The 21,053-nt window shown below is 27.9% G+C and overlaps 1 protein-coding gene across 2 annotated transcripts in view; it reads right to left on the reverse strand.

The window, feature by feature from the left end:
• Window positions 1–20,223, reverse strand: part of LOC132943360 (uncharacterized) — a 29,805-nt gene extending 9,582 nt beyond the window's left edge. Inside the window, exons 1-4 of one of the 2 annotated variants that reach the window (XM_061012326.1) lie at window positions 20,029–20,223; window positions 10,617–10,835; window positions 7,886–8,507; window positions 3,804–4,047 (exon numbers count right to left, since the gene is read on the reverse strand). In XM_061012326.1, the coding sequence (XP_060868309.1) occupies window positions 3,804–4,047; window positions 7,886–8,507; window positions 10,617–10,835; window positions 20,029–20,073 (1,130 nt within the window). In that variant the 5' untranslated portion in view covers window positions 20,074–20,223. The remainder of the gene's footprint in view (window positions 1–3,803; window positions 4,048–7,885; window positions 8,508–10,616; window positions 10,836–20,028) is intronic. The other variant, XM_061012327.1, reaches the window with a different exon arrangement.
• Window positions 20,224–21,053: the final 830 nt, after the last annotated feature.

Here is a 21,053-nt window from a genome sequence, read left to right on the forward strand (position 1 = left end):
TATATTTTATTCAATTTACTTGTTGTATAATTTAATATATATTATTGTAAAAAATTATATTATAATAATTAATAGCATACGATATGATTTTTAAATCAGCCCAATAATCTCCTCGTAATTAAATATAATATACATAGACATTTTTATATAAAAAAAATTCAATGTAAAACCAATAAAAAGAAACAAAAAAAAATAATATAAATTAGTTACTATAGTAAATAAGTTGTTTGTATTCCAACTAAATTATTATCAATTTTAGTCGAAATAGAATTCCCAAAGTTTAAACATTTTTGTAAAACTTTTTATGAAACTGCAGCTTGAAAGAAACATTAATTAGAATTTAGCATTTAAACCCAGCCTTTCGTTAAGTTGTGTAATACTTTAAAAGAATGTCATTATTAAATTTAGTTTTATAATATTGTGTTTTAAAAGTGATTTAAAAATATGCGAATTTGAGAAACAAAGAAAGTATTTACACGATATATTATTATATAGAGATACATGGCTTATCGTATGTCTGAAGACATTTAATTATTTCATGTCTACTTACTTTCCCTTATATAAATATTTAAAGAGTCATCTCGGAATTTAGTTTTCACTTTTATTAGCTTATAGAATAATAATTCATTATTGACATTTAAAACATATTTAACATATATTATTTAACTTATAACTTTTAATGAATCAGATTATTAGATATGTATAAATAACAAACAATTGATTCAATAAATATTGCTCATAGTATTAAACGATGAAATAATAAGCGTATTATAAGATGTAAATATCTAATCAAACGGTAATTTTGTTTTGGTGAGCTGTGGCCGTTTCCGGCTGATGTGTGATGTGGTAATATTAGATTCATTAATACAAATAGAGGCTTCAATATTTCATTATTCAAATAATAGGGTTTCAGGCAATAAATCTTAAATTACAAGAGTAGGCCAATGATAATATTGTTATGAATATTATTTTAATTACTTTCGTATCACGGCGATGTGTATATGCAATTTTAATACAATACAATACAATACACTTGAAGCGAATGTATCTTACTACACTACTATTATAATACTTGGTAATGTACTAATGTATATTGTTATAAGTATAGGTTTTGATATTTACACGATTTGACAAAAGCTTAAGGACAATAGTTGTGTCATAAGTTATAACATTATATATCAAATAAATGATGTAAGTAACTATTATTAAAATACTTAGGTTATAAAATGGACACCCATAAAATGTAGTAATAATACCAAGAGTAAACCGAAATGTTGATGTTAACTAAACACTTAAACACCATTTTGTTTCTATTCGGCAATATTGCATTCAAATCCGTTTCCTTAGAGCGTATTAATTTATTCGTTCTTGCGAGAATCTTTTGAACCATATTAAATATTAAACCCACTATTATCTACCTAATGTTTACTCAATGTGTTTTTCAAAAGATTAAATATACCACTTTGCCGTAAAATCTAAAATAGGATAGATACCATACACCTATGCGATTTATCTTTAAGTTTTTGTCCACAGTCAGACATATTATGTGTATTTATCCAGTAGCAGACTACTTACGCTTTTTAGGCCCCTGGTTACTATTACCATTAAGAACGTCACATGCGCACGTATGTCCCCGTCTTACAAGTGCGTAACATAGCAAATTTAAGCACAGCAGATCACGTTTAGCTCCGTTAATTCAAACATTAGAGCGAATCTTATCTATCACGAAACTTTATGGTAAAAACAATATCTGTGTTTGTATGTTGATATTTTACGATTATTCAGTTTTTAAGTGAGTTATGAGAATTTCGAATTCACGCTATATTATATAAACATAACTTGCTAGAAAATTGAGATATCGTAAAAAACAAACATACGAACACAGATAATGTTCTTACCATTATATATCGTAATAGATCGATTCACTCTAATGTTTAAACTAACGGAGGTAAACATAATCTGCTGTGCGTAAATTTGCTATGTTACGCATTTGTAAGACGGAGACAACACAGGCGGGTGTGGCGTCCTCTTAATTAAATATTATAAATATGTAATCAATGCTATTACTTGAACATTTTTAAATGTCCAATAGTTGGAAGATAAAGACTTCATCACCCACAATGGATTTTTTATTTCAATTTGACGGCAAAATTAAGTATTTAATTTTCCGAGCATGGGACTTAGTATTCACGTATAGATCCACCTTGTAGAAATAACTTAGCATTAACAACGTATAATATGAACAAACTTTGGCCTTATTATGAACTATTATATAGTATTAAACTATTAAATTTCGGATTAACGTAAAAATGTAAAACCATATCCTTATAGAAACAACAACGAAAATGTGTAAAATTTGGAAATTGGATATTATCAATCTTTTAGTACAAGCAATGTACAAAAAAAGTTTTTTGTTTTTTTTTTTAAATTTTTATTTGACTTAAACAATCCATACAAATTAGCACAAAATAGTTTATATGATAAGAGTACTATATAACATGAAAAGTATGATTAAAGTAGCCACCCATTAGTTACTATTGGCTAGTTGATTAATTTTTAATCATAGTTATTATACATATTTATGTATATAGGTCAGGGCCGTGTTAAGCTTTTTGGCGCCCAGGGGCACTCATTTTTAAACACCCCAGTCCCCCTCTCTTCTTTATATTATCCACTTATTGACTACCTCGCACGTTATTTAGTATTTCAGGTATGTGAAGAAGTATAGGATGATTTTTTTTTGGAGTCTCCAAAAGATTATCATCTATATTTTTAATTTTCTGATGATCCTGATCCCTGATGTTGTGTTGACATAAGACAAATAGAACTGAAATGGATGGCTAATTTGGTCAATTTTAAATGTGCATTACAATACCTTAACATAGATTTAGTGGGTAATAAGTTTATATTAAGCTATTATATAATTATAATGTTGAAAACTTTATCTAAATTAAATTTAGTTTTATTCGATAAAATTGCATTACATAAACAAATTATAACAATTTTTTTCTCGCTTTACCTTTAGCAAATTTATTAACTATTATGGTTAGAGGGTCACAACTCAGCAATCACTCATCGGAAAACCCGTGCGAGTATAAATAAATCGCGATAAGAAGTTTGTGACCAGTTCACCAGTTTATGATATCATTATTTTTAGTACCTAAGTACCTACTAAAACCTACATAAAATTGAATTCGATTAATTTTTATTTTATTATCGGTACGACAAAAATATATTTCTAAATATATAAGATATAACTAAGGAAGTAATCATCGTAATTTTTTCATTCAAATTTTTATTAAATATAAATTGAGGAGTCACCAACAGGGAACTGGCAATAGCGGTTTCTCAAGCTCGAGGCGCCCCTTGATTTTACCAAGCAAATTACCCCTTTGCCTCCCCCTTAACACGGCCCTGATATAGGTATATATGTTTAGAGGCGTAAGGTATTAAAGTTTTGCAAAAGGTGACGGCACTGTTTTTTTTTCAACCTGCGGTTAGAGTTTTCTGTGAGTGTAAGGATGACAAGATCTTCTATGAGATGGGAGGGGTTAGGATGAGTTAGGAGTCGTTTACGGAAGTGTGTGTAGAAGATACTAATATACTATGTGCTTCCTCTTTTATTGTTCGGCTGGCGATTTGAATTTAAAAAAAGTGTGAATTCCAGGTATATAAGTGAACCTGATCCAGAGAACAGAACCCGCAGAGATACACACACACACATACACAAGTACATACATAATATGTGTAAAACGCGTCAATATTACCGTTCAACACAGTATAAACATTCGTATCCATCTTACTCGGAGACTGTGGTGGAGGTCCTCTTGTTTATATCGCACTGGAACGACGACCCTCTGCCGTTACGCATGTAAAACGAATGAGGGTTTCTAAACGACGGCAGCCAGCCGAGTCGAGCGAGCGCGGCCAAATGCCTCTTGTCGTAGCCGCTCTGGCCGGTGCTGCCGAACGAATGATACGAGGCCGGTGACCGGGACGACGTCGAAGCGAATCCTCTGGGCATCCAACCGCTGCGGGACAACGCACCTGCACGCGCACACACACACACACACACATACACGCACACACACACATACACGCACGAGCACGGCATCGGGAAATCAGTCGCCGGCGCACACGACAGTGAAAATCAAAAAAAAAAGTTGACTTTAAATGTCATGTTCTTGTAAGCTAATGAGATCATTATAGATATTTTATTAATATTACTGTCGTTTAGGTGTATGCGGTTCAAAAATACGACTATAAGTAGAATGCAAAATATTACGTAAATATGGCGAAAACACGACATCACACACGAGTACACGACACAACAAAAACAAATCTCTACGACACACACGTCACTAATAAACGTAACACAGATAGGTTATAGGTATATTTTAGAAGAGGAAATACGAGTCTAATAAATTATATTATTATGTATAAATATAGGTACAAACACTACAATAATACGTAAATCGTTATATTATCACATTAAAATTCAAACTACATATTTATTTTCCGATCACCATTAACCATGTATCTATAATGTAGACGGTTACCGCAAAAAAAAAATAATAAATAACAAACACAACACTCAGTCATTATATTATACTACATAGAACGTCACAATCATATTACATAGGATATAACAGGTAAACATATTATGTATCTAATAATATATTATATTATGATGTATATTAATTTGGTAATGTTATTGAATGATAGGTAATACATTTATTAATAATATGATACGCAGAAAGCTTGAAACGAAACGTTCCAGTCTTTACTTAGATTTGTACGCTGTATACTATGAACTAAATATAATCTCATCAATTATCCCCTATTCGGTCACAAAATTCACTAATTGTCTATTAAAACCAAAAGTAGGTAAGGTCGAGATAAAAATAACTAAATATAAGTATTATATCCGTAACGAGTAAAACGTCATCCGACAAATCTCAACCAGATTTCAAAGTTATTAATCCCGACTAATAAAACAACGGTGTGTTTAATGTTAAGCTTTGGAACTTTATTGCATTTTATCGGAGAGTTTTACGATTTTTTTCGATTTTATTATACCTCGTGAAAAATCTAAAATAAAAATGTCATTGTTATAAAACAACTTAGGTTTGTCTCTTATTATTCACGTCTAATACTCGTACATAATACTCCACGAACACGCATTATTCCTATAATAATATTCAATTGTGTAATCTGGGGATTTATACGCATTTTATATTATTTTATATTTATGAACAATATATCTAAATAAAGTTCGTATAATCGTACCTATAGAGTAGGTATAGGACATAGGTAAATCAAAATTCAAAACACCTATGATAATTATGCACCAATGAATAACCTAAATTTCAAAATATATAATACGCCCCTGATTTTATGAGCATTGGTGCATAAACGTTATAATGTTATAACATGATTAATTTACTGAAAAATATACGTATTTCTCCTAGTTATTTACCAGTTTTGATATTTTTTTGGAAAATAATGAAGATTTGTAATCGTCTTATACAGGTCTGCCATTTGGGGTACCGCAGGGTATACATTGGCTGCCCTATTTTTCGACGTATCATATTGGCCTGCCTTAATTTCATGCTGGGGCCGGTGCCCGATGTATCAGTTAAATCGAATTAATTGAAATTTGAAATAAATAAAGGGATATACCTACATAGATATACTTGGATATTAAAGAATTAAAGATATAGAAAGAAAATGTATATTAATGAATAATGATATTATACTTTTATCAGTGTTATCACTTAAAATATTAACTATTTTTCATCCCTAATAGTAAGGTTAGAAATAACTCCAACATGGCTACATTTCAATTTTCATTGTTATAACTGTGGCCTGGTAAAAAATTTGGAAGCCCTATTTTATAACTGAAATGGCGCTCCTGGTCTTATATAGACTTGATTTTTTTTTCAGGAGATAGTAATAAATTAGATACACGCACTATGTACCAAATTATCGTGTACTAATGTACTATACTTATTACTTATACAGTTTTCTACAAAAAAAGTACTGTATTACTTAGACATAAAAAGACAAGAAGAACTTATGATCTATTTTAAATAATAGTTTCAATTTCTAAATAATACTTAAAAGTGTGTAATCTTAACCCAACTTTAAATCGTATATGTAATTTTAATTCAAGACTATTATTCAATAAAATATTTATATCTAAATAACATATAGGTAATAAAATGTTATTTCCTCAATAAAGTTATCTATAATGTTGTGACATATTGTACTAAATTGTTATCTTAAACTGCAATCATAGGTAAAAATTAATTTTGTATGTTGGACGAATTTGTATATACTATATAGTATGCATGTTTGAGTTTCTACAACGCAAAACCAAAATGGCTGACTTAAGTTGCATATAAGCTGATATTTTAGTTTTAATATTATGTGGATTATAAATTAATGTAATAATAATAATAACTTTTTTATAAGTTTAATGTTTGTATGAGTGTAAAATAAGTCCGGAATAGTTGTAAAATATGTTTTAAATTGCATAAGTAAATATCTGTTTTATTTACTTATTTTTTAATGGGTATAAAAATAATAAATGTGTTTTAATTTAATTTAATTTTTCATACGGTATGATATAATGGGCCGAAGAAATAACTTTATACATAGTATATTATGTAGTATAGTTATACGTATGTAATAAACTTAATAAATAAATATATTTGGAAAGCATAACAGAATAATTCAATAGAAATACAATATTATACATTGCTTACGTAAGTAACTATTTCAAACGTAATAATAGTGTTTATAAACACTATAAGAGCAATTGATGTACATCGTAACGACGTAACCTCTCTAAACTTATACTATTTAATATAATTGTTGACTTCTAGATCTTATACTCAATGCTAATATAAAATATTCTATTGAGATTATACTTTAATCAATGCTACAGGCTAAGATGATTAGATACGAAAGCACATGCAAATTACGAATACTTAAAACATCTATGCACAACAAGATGAACTCTGATGATGACCGATAGATGGCCTGATACTGTTATTACTAATTACTACCCCAATGCGTATTGTTTGATTTATAGGTAAATAGTTATTTCAATTGTCGCTAGGTACTTTCTACTTATTTTTTTTTTGGTGATCAAACCCGTAACTCTGCTTTGTGCACTCATATATAAGTGTCTGCCATTAGCTAACCATTTAGGCAATCTAGTATATTTGCTACCTAATATATTAGGCAGGCAACAAAAGTTTTTCGTACGCAAGCAAAGATCCAAGCATTATCAGAGTTCAGCTCATTGTCATACCCGACAGACTGTAAACAAGATTTACTCGTAAACCGTGGGCAAGAGGCTTTCTCATTACTATAGGAATTCACATACTAAGCGCAAACTAAATGGGAATCAAACATCTCCAATTATGTTGCACATGTATTAAATTCGTATATCATATGGTTCTTGTATGCGTTCATGTGTATTAGATTAAATTCCATTGTTAATGAAAATAAGAAAACTGCATACAAAATATATGTGACAAATATAATACGACCGGGAAATTAAGCGAATGAGTTTATTAAAAAAAAATAATATTTTAACCGTTTCAATACGGTCTACAACAGTGAATAATCTGACGAAAAAATTCTGTAGGTTTCATTTATATTTTTTAATTCCTGATCTTCAAAAAACGAACATTCCTACGATTTTTAGTATTATTGTCCAATCAATGTCGTTTGATCGTCCCCGCATTGATCACTTTTGTTTGAAACTATTTATTTACGTTTACGAAAATGTGCAACACATTAATACTACAAACCATAATTTGTTAATAACAATATCGTCATCAATTAAGATGTATAATATATATGTACTCACCCAAGTATCTTTTCTGCATAGGTTCTTGTGTCAAGTCGTCGATAATGCTCTGCAAAGTTTTGCTACCTTGCATCACGGGTATAAACTCTTCGCTATTTTGATACGGCCGGTCGCTCCTCTTAGGTTTTTGCCCATCTTGTAAATTCCAATCTTGGTTTTTCGTCGACGACTCTGTGGTGGGTTGGAATCCGTAAGGCAGTCTCCCTTGTCTCAGCAATGAAGAAATGTACCGCTTGGCGACATACCTCGGGCTGTTGTACCAAAACGGCATGTTATCATTCCGGGCTAGCGAGGCCATGAAACGTTTGGCGATATAGTCGTCCGGTGACGAATCTCCATCAGCTGGTTTTACATCGTCTACCTCGCGCATTTCCGGTTGAAAGTAACCAGTTTCGATCAAGAATCGGATGTGGTCTAATGAAACTACACCATGATTTTCAAAAACTTCGTCGGCCATGTTGGTTAAGAACAGCTCAACCTTTTCTGGATCATATGTCGTTCCAAACTTTTCCAAAAATTGGTCTAATATGCTTCGCAAATCTGATTTAAACTCGTCGCGGAAATCAGGCTCGGTGGCTGCTTGTCTTTTTGATAACCCAGTTAGTGCCAAATTTTTTATCTCCTTCAAAAATACAAACACACATGTAAATAATTTAAAATAATATTCAAAAAATAAATGGCCACGATAAATTGGATAAAAATATAAATTCCAAATTTATTGTGATTGGGAAACGTAGTCTTATAAGTTATAAATTATAACACTAACGGAATACTAAATGACTAGGTACCAAAAATTAAAATGGACAAATAATAATGATAAGAGTTTCCCACACTTGACAAATTAATTAATAATTACAAATTAAAAATAAAACCCTGATAAGAGTGGTGTTCCCCCGTGATGCATATCATTATCTCCAGCGAACTATATTACCTATTCAATTTAGTTGGACTACGTGGAGTACAATTACACATGAATATAAAAAATATTTACTAAAATGTTTAATACATAATATTATAAACATTAAATGTACAGTGTGATTTTTTAAGCATGCTCAACTAATATTTATGCTTAAATTATACACATATTTAAGTTCTGATTTTTGGAATTTTTTTAATACACACGGAGACCATATTTTCCAATACTTTTTTAATTTTTTGTCAAGGATGATCATGTGACAATACAAACTTCTGTTTTTCCAATAAGAACCCCCTTTTTTATTTTTTATTATTCAGTAAATATTTTTTTTGAGAATTTTGATGTTTGTAAATCTAAATTCGAACTAGTAGTTTTTGAGTTATATAGCTTTGTGTATTAAGGATAATTTGTCTATGAAAACGGGTTAATTAGATTTGGGGGTTTAGATGATTTGAAAATTTTAGTAATTAATGATTAGTGATCTATCAATATAAATAATTTGTAAAAATGATCCAAGTATAATGAATACTACATCTAATATTACATATAGCTTATATTATTGTAAAACCATATTTAAGGATTATTATCCTCAGTACAAACATTTTAATAACTCGGCAATTACTTATTAGAAATTTGATTTAGATAAAAAAAAATTTTCAAGAAAATTAACAGCTAAATAATTTTAAGTAAATAAGGGGGGTTTTCATTTGAAAAATAGATGTTTGTATCGCCACAAGACAACTTCTTAAGCAATACAAAAAAATCAGGATTTTAAAAATATGGTCTTTAGGTTAATTTATATTTAAATTAGGTACTTTTGGAATTTAAAAATCCTAAAAATCAGAATTTGAATAAATGTAAAATTAAGGGAAAAAATGGAGTACAGCACATTTAAAAAATCACCCTGTATATATTTTATACAACATAAATACTGATTTATTAAACATAATTATTTATAAACTCAAACACATTTTTGAAAACTGTAACTTTATTTATAACTTTGATTATTATATTTGCACCTTATATTGTTTTTACCAGTAATTCACACATACCAAATTCAGGTGCACATTTCTGAGGTTGTTTAAAGAGGGAGCTACAATACTACATCAATAAAATTTGAAAAATAAAATATTTTGAATGTATAATTGTGAAAGTTGTAATACTAAATAATAATATAAATATTAAATACACAGTAAAAATAAAATAATTAAAAATATGAAAATTTATTATATGATAATATATTATAATAATGATTTATTTACTTAATTAATTCAGAATTTCTAATAAATTGAGAATTTTTACATATATTTTGAGTCTTTCTTCACTTGTTTAGTTTTATAATCTATTGATATGCCTGTATTTAATTGTTATTATGACTTCGATTAAATGCATACATCTTATAAAGTTAAAATTATTAAATTAACAATACATTACTGGCGACTGCAACAATTCTGCATACTATAAAAGCCTGACTCGCCAGTGTGTCTATTGTCCGTGGTTTAAAAATATCGGGCGTGAAACGTCTGATATCAATACAACTGTTGGGTGTCAAAATTCTGAATACCATATTATTACAGACAGTTATGTTGCATGATTCAGTAACGTTAATAAAATATATTTTGATATATCGCTATTATAAATAAATTGTCATGGGGATTTTTTTTTTTTTTTTTATCAAACAATAACGTTATGTTACGTTTGACATGAGTTGTAAATCAAAAGTAAATATCGCTACCAATAGGTTTCAATGTTATTTGATTTACGGCGAATCAATTCATTGTGATGATATTATAAAAATAAAATGAAAAACAGTACCTCTATTACCCGATTCTTTTGGTCTTGGATGGCTTTTGAGTTTGCATCGCTTGCTTGTTCCAAAACGTCCAACATTCGTTTCTCTTGAACCAATTTTTCGGGTAATTGTCCACTCTTGGCCAACGAAGCAAGCGATCGTTTGTATTCTGGTAACTGTCCGGTTCTCGCTAGGGAATCTAAATTCCTCTTGTTGAAATTGAACGGGAATGCATGCGAGACCTGCCATAACATATAACCTCCACATGTTAAATGATAGACAATATTAGTTTTTTTCTTTCTAAGGCCCCCAACGAATCCTAAACTTGTATTATGCGCTTCCAAAAACATTCCATTTATCACGAAAACCATATAACCCATGTGTCAAGCTTGGGCCAATATTACGCGTTGGGTCCGTTTTTATTTTTTATCACTTGAACGTTATTACAATATAGAAATGATTCCGCAGGGGTTGCATTCCTTGACTATAAAAGATCGGGTCATCTAGTATCCCAGTTGTGGTTACCTTAAAGTATGTCTTCACACATTCCATGGTATTATAGTCAAGATTAAGTGTAAATTGTTTAGACGTGTGACGTCCATTTTCTAACGTATGAAAATATTTTTTAGACTTACTAGGTACTTACTATTAATAAATATGCTGATGTTTTTTTATTGAAAATTGCGTTATTAAAAAAATAATAATAATATTACAATTTTTGATTCAGTATAGTATGTAATTTGTAAATAATGTTATAGGTATACCAATTAGAACAAACTGGAGATCAATGGATTGGCATAAAGTGAAACGAACTATCTATGTATATTAGTGTGAATGACAGTGTGAAACGATGAATTTATTATTCAAAAAGAGTTTATAGATACCATTTCTGTATTTTATATAATATGCCACACGTATGTATATCAGGACTTGATACGACTGATACGCATACGTATATATTATTTTCCATTTATCGTATTTTTGTTCGACGAAATATGATGGTTGTATCTCCATTCAAATGGAATTGCTGACGTCGAGTTAGATCTATTCATGTATTCTTTTTTAAATAACTTTCACATCAAAAGGCACACTTGTTGTAGATTTTCAATTTAAGAATATTCAAAAAAATTCTAACATTATCCTTTGGGAATATTTTTCATATTTATTTATTTTATTTTAATATTTTTAAAGTTTTAGATTCTGGGCGCGTTGAGAAATGTATTGATTTTACAATGATGGTTATTTTTTTTTATATTATCGCGGTAGATCCACGGTTTATTAACATGAATTTATTAACATGCATATAAGGTTCATTAAATTTTATTTGTAGATTGGAAATTGGACACGGATGTTATTTGATAAAGTTTTTGTTAGGAGTTTTCCAATATTAGTCAACATATTTGTGAAAAACTACAATGTAAAATTATAACATCACATATGCTTTTATCATATTATTTAAACTTGTTATTTTATTGTTGTACCTTATTCATAAACCATATTTCTCACTTTGCTATGTCAAGTAATAATTGTTCATATTAGTTGTTACCTATATCTATATTTAACGGGTATTATGCGCGTACAAAAAAATTGAATTGAATTTTTTTATATCATAAAATAATATAATACTTAGATATGTTTTTATTTTTTTAGTCTTGTGGTACATTTTTATACGTATGCTGTACAAAATAATGATCTCGAAGCGTTTCATGTTCAGTTGAAATGTATGGTTTGTCAACTATAGGTACATACATTTTTCAGATTTATATTACGGATTTAATATAAAACAATCGTATTATGTGATATGAATTAAACGTATTATGATGTGCCTGTTTGTGTATTATAATAAATATTTAATTAAACATTGATGTATAGTTCGTTTAAATTCTAAATTAAACAGAATAAAGTTGTAAAAATATATTGATTTCAGCCTGTTGTATAAATATGACACGATTTAAATCGGTTCCCCTACGGCCTACACCATGAAATAATTGCCCTTTTAATTGATTTTTTTGTACAGATACTCTCATTGTATATCCTATACAGGCACGCAACGCATTTGTCTGTAATAGGATCTCCTGTCGATTTTTTTTTAAATTAATGTCTTTTTTAAATGTTTTAATTTATCTGATTTATTGTACAATTGATTATTATGATATAATAGGTATGAGGTAAAAATATATAATATTAGTTCTTTATATTATGGATTATTAAAAACACGTAAAATTGTCTTTTGTTTGTCAATTTCACGAAATGAGCAAGGCACCGAGTTGCATAAACTGGCTATAATATTATTATATTTGTTGGTTTGTCCGTTTCTCTTACATTATAACAAACATTTTTCATAATAAGCAGTACTTAGGGAGATATCTTTATATGTTTATATTTTAGATTCTGATTATAGCGATGAATGTATTGATTGTACAATGATATTGTGTGTGTGTTTTCTTTGCATCGTGATACACGAAAAGTAGCAGAAAAAATGCTTCAATTTACAACACTGAGTGTGGCTTCTGATAGCAAATTAGATCTAGATGGTACTTAAAATAAGTAAAAATTGAATATTCCCAGTATTTTTCAAAATATTCGGGAAAAACAAAAATTAAGTTACCTACTTATAAATGATAAACTGGAATTTTTACGCAAAACAAGTTTTCGGCGAAACAAATTTTGTTTTTTGGTGTAACTCCAAAACGAATAATCGTAGATAATTGAAAATGTCACAAAATATTTAAATTAGTATTTTCTGTATATAATACAATTATTTTTAGCTATTTAACTATATACATTTTACATTTTCGGTTTTTATGACAATTATACAGTACTTAATATAAATTATAAATTGTAGTAATATAGACTGACAAATTGCCTTCGCTTCGAATCGTTTTTCGTATGCAATGATTTATCATTGAATTCAAATTTAACACATCCATTAAAGTTATCTACTCGGTGAAGTACACTTGACTCCTACTTTACAGCAAAGCTGTTACTTAGGTACCACTCCCCTTTTTAATTCTCAATTTTTTAATTAGTATTTTATTTTCATAAAAATAAAAATAAACCTAACATTATAAAGTATATAATATTATTTATTAATTATTATTAAAATAGGTATAATATGCAATCAATCTATAAATATAAGTATTTCTTGTCTTAAAAAAGCTTAATGTGCCTACATTTCCATTTGCGCAATAAATTGTTTTTACATAATTGACAATAAATAAATTAAATATCATCATCAATACTCATATATAACTGTTTATTTTCATAAATTTAAGTATTACTTGGTATTAAATTGTCACATAAAAATGTCAAAAATGTAATAAACTGTTTTCGCTCTACTGCTTATGTAGGTACTTACCTTTCAATGCAATCGTAGAAAATAATCAAAATACTCTTTTTTCAATAAAGTTCATCCTCTTGAAGTTTATAAACCACGTACCAGTGTTTCAATATAAATGTACGTTTTTTAATATTTTGTTTTACAACCACATTATATATACCATCTTAATATTTGTAATATAAATTTAGTTAATAACTTTAAAACAAGTGTGTATTTTTATCATCCAGAATACAAACGTTATTGTTAGTTAGGTTTAAACAGTAAAATTAATTCCATGTTTTACAATCCATTAATTTTAATTGCACCAAAATATTTGCGCTAGATTCTTTATAATCTCACTTTCTACTATTCTTTAATTATAATCGGTTATTTTTTTTTTTAATTTAATGTGAATCAGTATTACATTATTTCTAATTCTAACCTTTTTTTTAGATTAGGTGATTTATATTATACCATATTAAAATAAACTAGTACTTTATTGGTATAATATAAAACACATACCTATTTAGTTGTTTGTTGTTTTTATAATAATATTAAAATTATTTACTTTGACTATTATTTTATCGATCAATAAAATTCGTTATATTGTAAATAATGGTATTAATGTATTGCACTATTATCGTTTATAATTATGTTTAGCATAACAAAAGTACCTATAGTAATATCATTTATGATGTTCTAATTTGCATGTTATGTTTTTAATAACATTTTTGTTTCTATATTGTTATAAACTATACCTACATATAATTATATAAATTATAAATACAGAAGGATTTTACCATACTCACCCCATTTTTCTGCTAAAACTATGTTTATTAAATATTCTGATTTTTGAAATTTTTTATCAGATACCTATAATTAATTCCATATTTTAAAATTTTAAAAAAGACATAATTTTTTTATTTTACTGATTTATGGCAATATAAACCTTTGTTTCACTAACAAGAACCTGCATTTTTACTATAAATTTTAAACAGATATTATTTTAGATTCTGAGCTAAGCGATGAATTTATTTAAAAATGTTGATGTAGGTACCGAAATCAAAATTCCAACAATTATGTTTTGGTCTAATATACTTTATTTTAATTATTCAAATATATCATAATAACTCTTCATTCATTAATAGGCAAGCAATAATTGAAAATTTTGAGTTTTAAAGAATGACCTGAAAGTTATGAATGGGGAGACTATGAATTGAAAAACTAAATAAATTATTTATCTCAAAAAAGGAAAAGTAAGTTCGACTTCCAAGATGAGGACAATGGTTTGGCGTCGGCAAATAAGTAGCCGACTGACACATACAGACATAAATTATTTCATGAACTGGAAAAAGGTGGAAAATATATGGGACACACTATACCTATATTATATTTATAAATTATGTTACTTCGGGTTTTGGCCGAAACAATATTTTTAATCTTCTGATCAAATATCAATAATAATATTATACTTCTAAAGACTGAAGAACCCTCGGTAAATCGGAAAATCTAAAACGGTCAGATACGATCGAAAATCTAATTTCAAAGTATATAATATTGGAGCCTATCATTTATTTATATTTTTTCATCCCTCTAGATTGGTATTAAATATTTATTTGTTACCGGTCGAATAAACATAATCGACTAAATGGCTACTCCACAGCTTACAACTGAGGCAGTTCGTTTTTATGGCAGGTATACGTACGATAAGAACTCTTATGTCTGATTTATATTTCGAGTTTTCCAACCGAATACAGCTCTTATATATATTTTTAATTCAGATTTGTGTTTATTGCTTAACACTATTATAAGAAATTTCAATTGAAAATGATCGATTTTAGTAGGTAGTTTACTATTATGCCTATATGGTTATTGTACAACGCCATATTGTCATAAAAATAACCTTTACAAGTCGTTACACAATTTTATACTAAAACTTACTGCTTTCTGAGATTACTGATAAATTAATATGTTTTCAAAATCAAATACTTTCACGAAAGGTGTAAGTTATACTTCTTGTACTAGATTTATGATATGAAAGAACTACAAAATGCTATAAATTATAATAAAACATATTATTATGTGGAATAATTTTATATGAAAATAAACTTATTTTTATAATATGAAGTAGTATATTATTTTAAATTTTAGTTCTTGTATTTGCTTTTATCCAATCCAAATGTATAACTATAGAACTTAGATCCAACTTATTAAGCCACCTCTTTAAAAAAAAGTAATGAAATAAATATATAAAAATTACTAAACGAACTAGTCTGATTTTATGGGATTCAATTATGGGGTATTGATTAAATGTCCAAATTGATTAAGATTTGAATCTTTCGGTAAAAATTCGAAGAATAATATTTAAAAGTTTCGCTTTACGTCTTAAAAATGATACATTTCTACATATTTTAAAATACAAACTGTAAAAGAATATTAAAGAAACTGCTCAACAGACACTTTAAATAACACGCAAATGCTCGTCTGTTTGCTGATTAGTTTCAGATCTCTCTCGAAAAATTTTCCATACAGGGTTGCATAAAAAAATTATTAAATTAATGGTCCAATCAATCATCTTAAAGTGACCATAAGCTTACTATTGATTCATTAAATGTTTAATGATTGTGCAACCCGGCACTAATGTATCTAATAACTGTCTACAACTACAATGTTGTAGAGAACTTTTTAATTAATATTCCTTCTCCATCGAAGTATATAAAAAAATATTTTATCGAGAGGATTTCAAATTTATTCTATATTTGATATTTTATCATTTGTATTTATTGCATAAACATTCTATTTACATCTGAACATCTATAAACAAAATACGTGAATAAATATTTGTATTTAAGTTATTTTTTTAAAAGTGATTTTAGATTATTATTTCTTCGAGTGCTGTAAAATTAGTTTATTATATTATTATACAGAACACAAGTTGGTAATTTAGTAAGTGCATGCCATGATAATGTTTGTACGAATGGTATGTCATATTCATTGTAACCATAATACAACGGAAAGTATTTAAGCGAGTTAATCCATTTATATGAACGGTGTTTGAAAAGAATTTTTAACATATTTAAAATATTTTAATTACAATTCATTATTCTACAACTCAAAATGATTTACCTTATGTTATCACCATTATTATGTAGTTTTAATTAACTACTTAATTTTAAATGCTACCCTATATAAAATCGTAATTTATTTTCTTTTGAATCCATAAATTGTTAGACAATACTTATAAGACAAGTATAACAATTTAAATAAACTAGGTTTGAGAAATATTATTTTTTTTAAAATTTAATTATGTATCAAAAACACGAACTTAATAGTTAATACAGAATATGGAATAAAATTACCATATGGATAATAGTTTAAAAAAAATTATTAATACATATTACAGATATTATATAAAATGTTTAATATATCTGTGATACATACTTTATTAACTAAAGCTTCTAAATACAACCACCAAACGTATAAAAATCCTGATTAGCTACTATGGTCTATATTAAACCATTATATTACATACATTTAATACTTTAAATTGGATATAATTTATGTTTTATATTCTATATGAATTAAATTACTACTTGTATACAATATTGGTTGATAAAACATAAATAAAATATATTTTTATATTAAATATTATTTCGAAATGCTAATTGCCTAGAAAATTTAATAATAAATTAATAGAGTACCTAAGCCTACCTTTTGAAGTTTTAATAAAATAATATGTTATACTACAACTAAAAATATTACTCTTTTAAATATTTTATAGCAATTCAATATATTTACGAGTTTGTTGATCTTTTAATATAATTTTTTTAGTCTTTATTGAACAATTTTTATGATATTTTTATTTAAGATAATACTTTATAATATCGGAGAAGTCATTCTGTTGTATAGTATAGATTTCAAGTGTATTTTTCATTTATGAGATCAAAATTACATTGATTAAATCACGATGTAACTTAATACACCCATTACGTATTGGTAAATCTGAATTCAATGATAAATCATTGCATACGAAAAACGATTCTCAGCCTCTATTTTTGATGGATGTTGAACTAATTTTAAAATATAATAAATATATTAAATATATTAATTTTAAAATATCACAGATATTCTATTATATTATTAATTTTTATACGTATAAATTATTGTTACTTATAAGTTAATACTGCATAGGTCATATAAGTAGTTCAAATATTTTGAAAATTTGATATTGTAAAATGATAATTTAAGTCATTGTGATAATTATTTGTACTTAATAATTGTTTCAAATGATTTCAACTAATATTTTTTGAATAATAGCAAACTAATAAGACCTTTTGAATATTCATGACGTACAACATTTAAACTTAAGAACAATTTCTGTGACTTAACGCTGAACATTTTTTTAAAATTTTAGTAAGGTCAACTTATGTGAAATGTTGCATTAAATGTTCAAGTGTAATTATTAAAAACTGTATGAATTTTTAACTACAAAATAATTATAACATTTTTACGAATTTGACGACTTTCCTCAAAACTAGAACATGAAACTGTTATAAAAAATTAATGTGTAGGATTTACGCTGAACTTTTTGTTTGACTTCAGTAAAAACAATATATTATTAATATGATGAACTTTGAACTAAATTTTCAAGTTTTTCAACCTAGCGTAAACATTTCGAAAATCGAAAATCTGAAATGTTTTTTAATATTCTAAAAAGAGTCAATATACCATGTCTAGAAATCGCGTATTGCATCAATACAAGTCTTTTTCTCGTTTTTTGTAATTTTTTTAGTTCTTTCCGATTATAAATACAAGTAGGTACAAGGTATTTTTCGATTCCACGGAAAGTAAGTACCTACCAACTTTAACCAATTTGCTACCAGAAACCCAACCTGTTATTAAGTTGAAGATTGTAGAATTTTTACTGTTCCAAAACAAAAAACCAAGAGATAAAAAATAGTATTTAAAAATAACATATCAACACATTCATCACTCCACTTAGAATCTAATACTAAAAACCTCTTTTAATTAATAAAAAATTAGAAACTAAAACTTATAATATGGTTGTAGAATGATTATAATATATTAAGCAATAGATTTATCGATTTTTAATTCTTAAAAATATATATCTTAAATAGAAAATTATGATTTTAGTACAAATATTTAATTGATATAACAAATCTATACTATAATTTATATTTTTCCGTTTTTTGTAATCGTTTAATTTTGAAATATATTATTTCACTCAACTATTGTTTTTTTAATTTTATATTGATATACACTAAGCCGTTATAGTTAAGCCGGTATAGATAACTATGTACATATTCTGTATAATTATTCAAAAAAATCAAATTTAATAAAAAATGTATTAATATTAATATATATATAGGTATAGAATAAATCTTTTAGAAATTAAAAAGGTATTTGACGATTGTAAGCCAACAAGTTAATTATGATCAACCAAGCTTAAATAGATTATAAGGATAATAATTGGATTTCAATATTTAAAACTAAATTGTAATTTTCAAACACTTTTGGGTGCTACGTACAATTTAGGTAAATCATTAATATTGATTATGATTTATTTATGTATATTATATTGTTATTTTATACTAAGGTTTAATAAATTAACCCCATCATTGATAAATTTAATGAAAACCATTCTTTAATTATTTTGTTTTTAATGGGTTCCTTATTTCGTATTTTATCCCTAGTAGTTAATTAGCTTAAAATATATTATATAAATATTGTACTGCTTTGAATTTATTAAATCGTATTTTATTTGTTTTATTCATTGTATTGAATTAAAAAAAAGTAAGCCGACAGTTGACAAGCGACTGAGTATTTTATAATATAACTGCATATCCTTGTCCAAATGTTACTTAGTAGTTAGTAAATATTTTACTTTCAAATAATTTGAAATCGAACCAACAGAATTTACTTTGGTAAATCTTTTACTAAATCATTGCAGTAGTAGCACAAACAACATAGGTCATAGTCGTCGCTACCGAAATCTATACGGTGTAACGAACGGTACAGTCGAAAAAACGAGTCTATTTATGAAAAAAAAAAAACGACAACAATAATAATATCAATCGGTCCAAAAAAACGGTTACCTCGAGTAGGCAGGCCAGGGCGGCCAGGATCGTTGCGGCTTTCATCTGGGGCGCCGGCTGACGGTTGCGTTGCTTGCGGCTCCTCGGGACGACGACGACGACGACGACGACGACGGTGATGCGGCCGTGCCCGTGTTCCAACGGCGATTTGCGATGCGAACACTTTGTGACGTCTCCGCGGCCGAATCCCGCTCATTTATCTGCGGCGGGACCGGGCTGGGACGCAAGCGCCTCTCGGCGTCGCAAAACACGACACGAAGATCGGACACACACCCACACGCAAGCGCGCAGCCCACCCACGCCAACGCAAGTACGACGGGAAAACGTGTACATAATATATATATATATTATATTAAGTGCGTCGTATATTGGATACGATCAACTACCTACTGCAATAATTATAGAAGGTGAGCACGTTTCGGCGGGCATGTCGGGCATGTACCCCGCGTCGAGTCGACCAACGGCAAAATAACGAGAGAGGCGCATGATATTATAATTATAACGAGGAGAAAAACCGAATAAAATAACAATATTATACCCGTAATAAAAATGTATCGAAAGAATTATATAGGTATAGTTCTTATACGTTATATTATATTATATTATTACGTATACGATGTTATCGCCGTTTTCCGCGGAAAATTATTGCCCCGAGGAGACCCAAAGACTCCGGTTGCACGACATGATAATTATATATATATATGATGTTTGGGTCGCGTTATTATACGACCCGATATACCTCGTTACGGTGGTGAAATGGATAGTTCATTGAACGTTGGATATCGTAAGATTTAATATGTAGCGATTCAGGACATATTCCATATGTGTATGATATATTACTCACATATATATAAAACATTATATTTATATACAAAAAATAAGAAATAAAAAACAAACATTTTGAAAATAAATTAACCAGTTATTATGTAATAACACTTTTCGGTGCCAATTTGGTTTTAAATACCTACATAATTCACAATAATCATATAATATTTAAATGAAAAAAATTATAAGAATAATACTTA

The sequence above is a fragment of the Metopolophium dirhodum genome, chromosome 4 (genome assembly GCF_019925205.1).
Source record: "Metopolophium dirhodum isolate CAU chromosome 4, ASM1992520v1, whole genome shotgun sequence".
NCBI lineage: Eukaryota > Metazoa > Arthropoda > Insecta > Hemiptera > Aphididae > Metopolophium > Metopolophium dirhodum.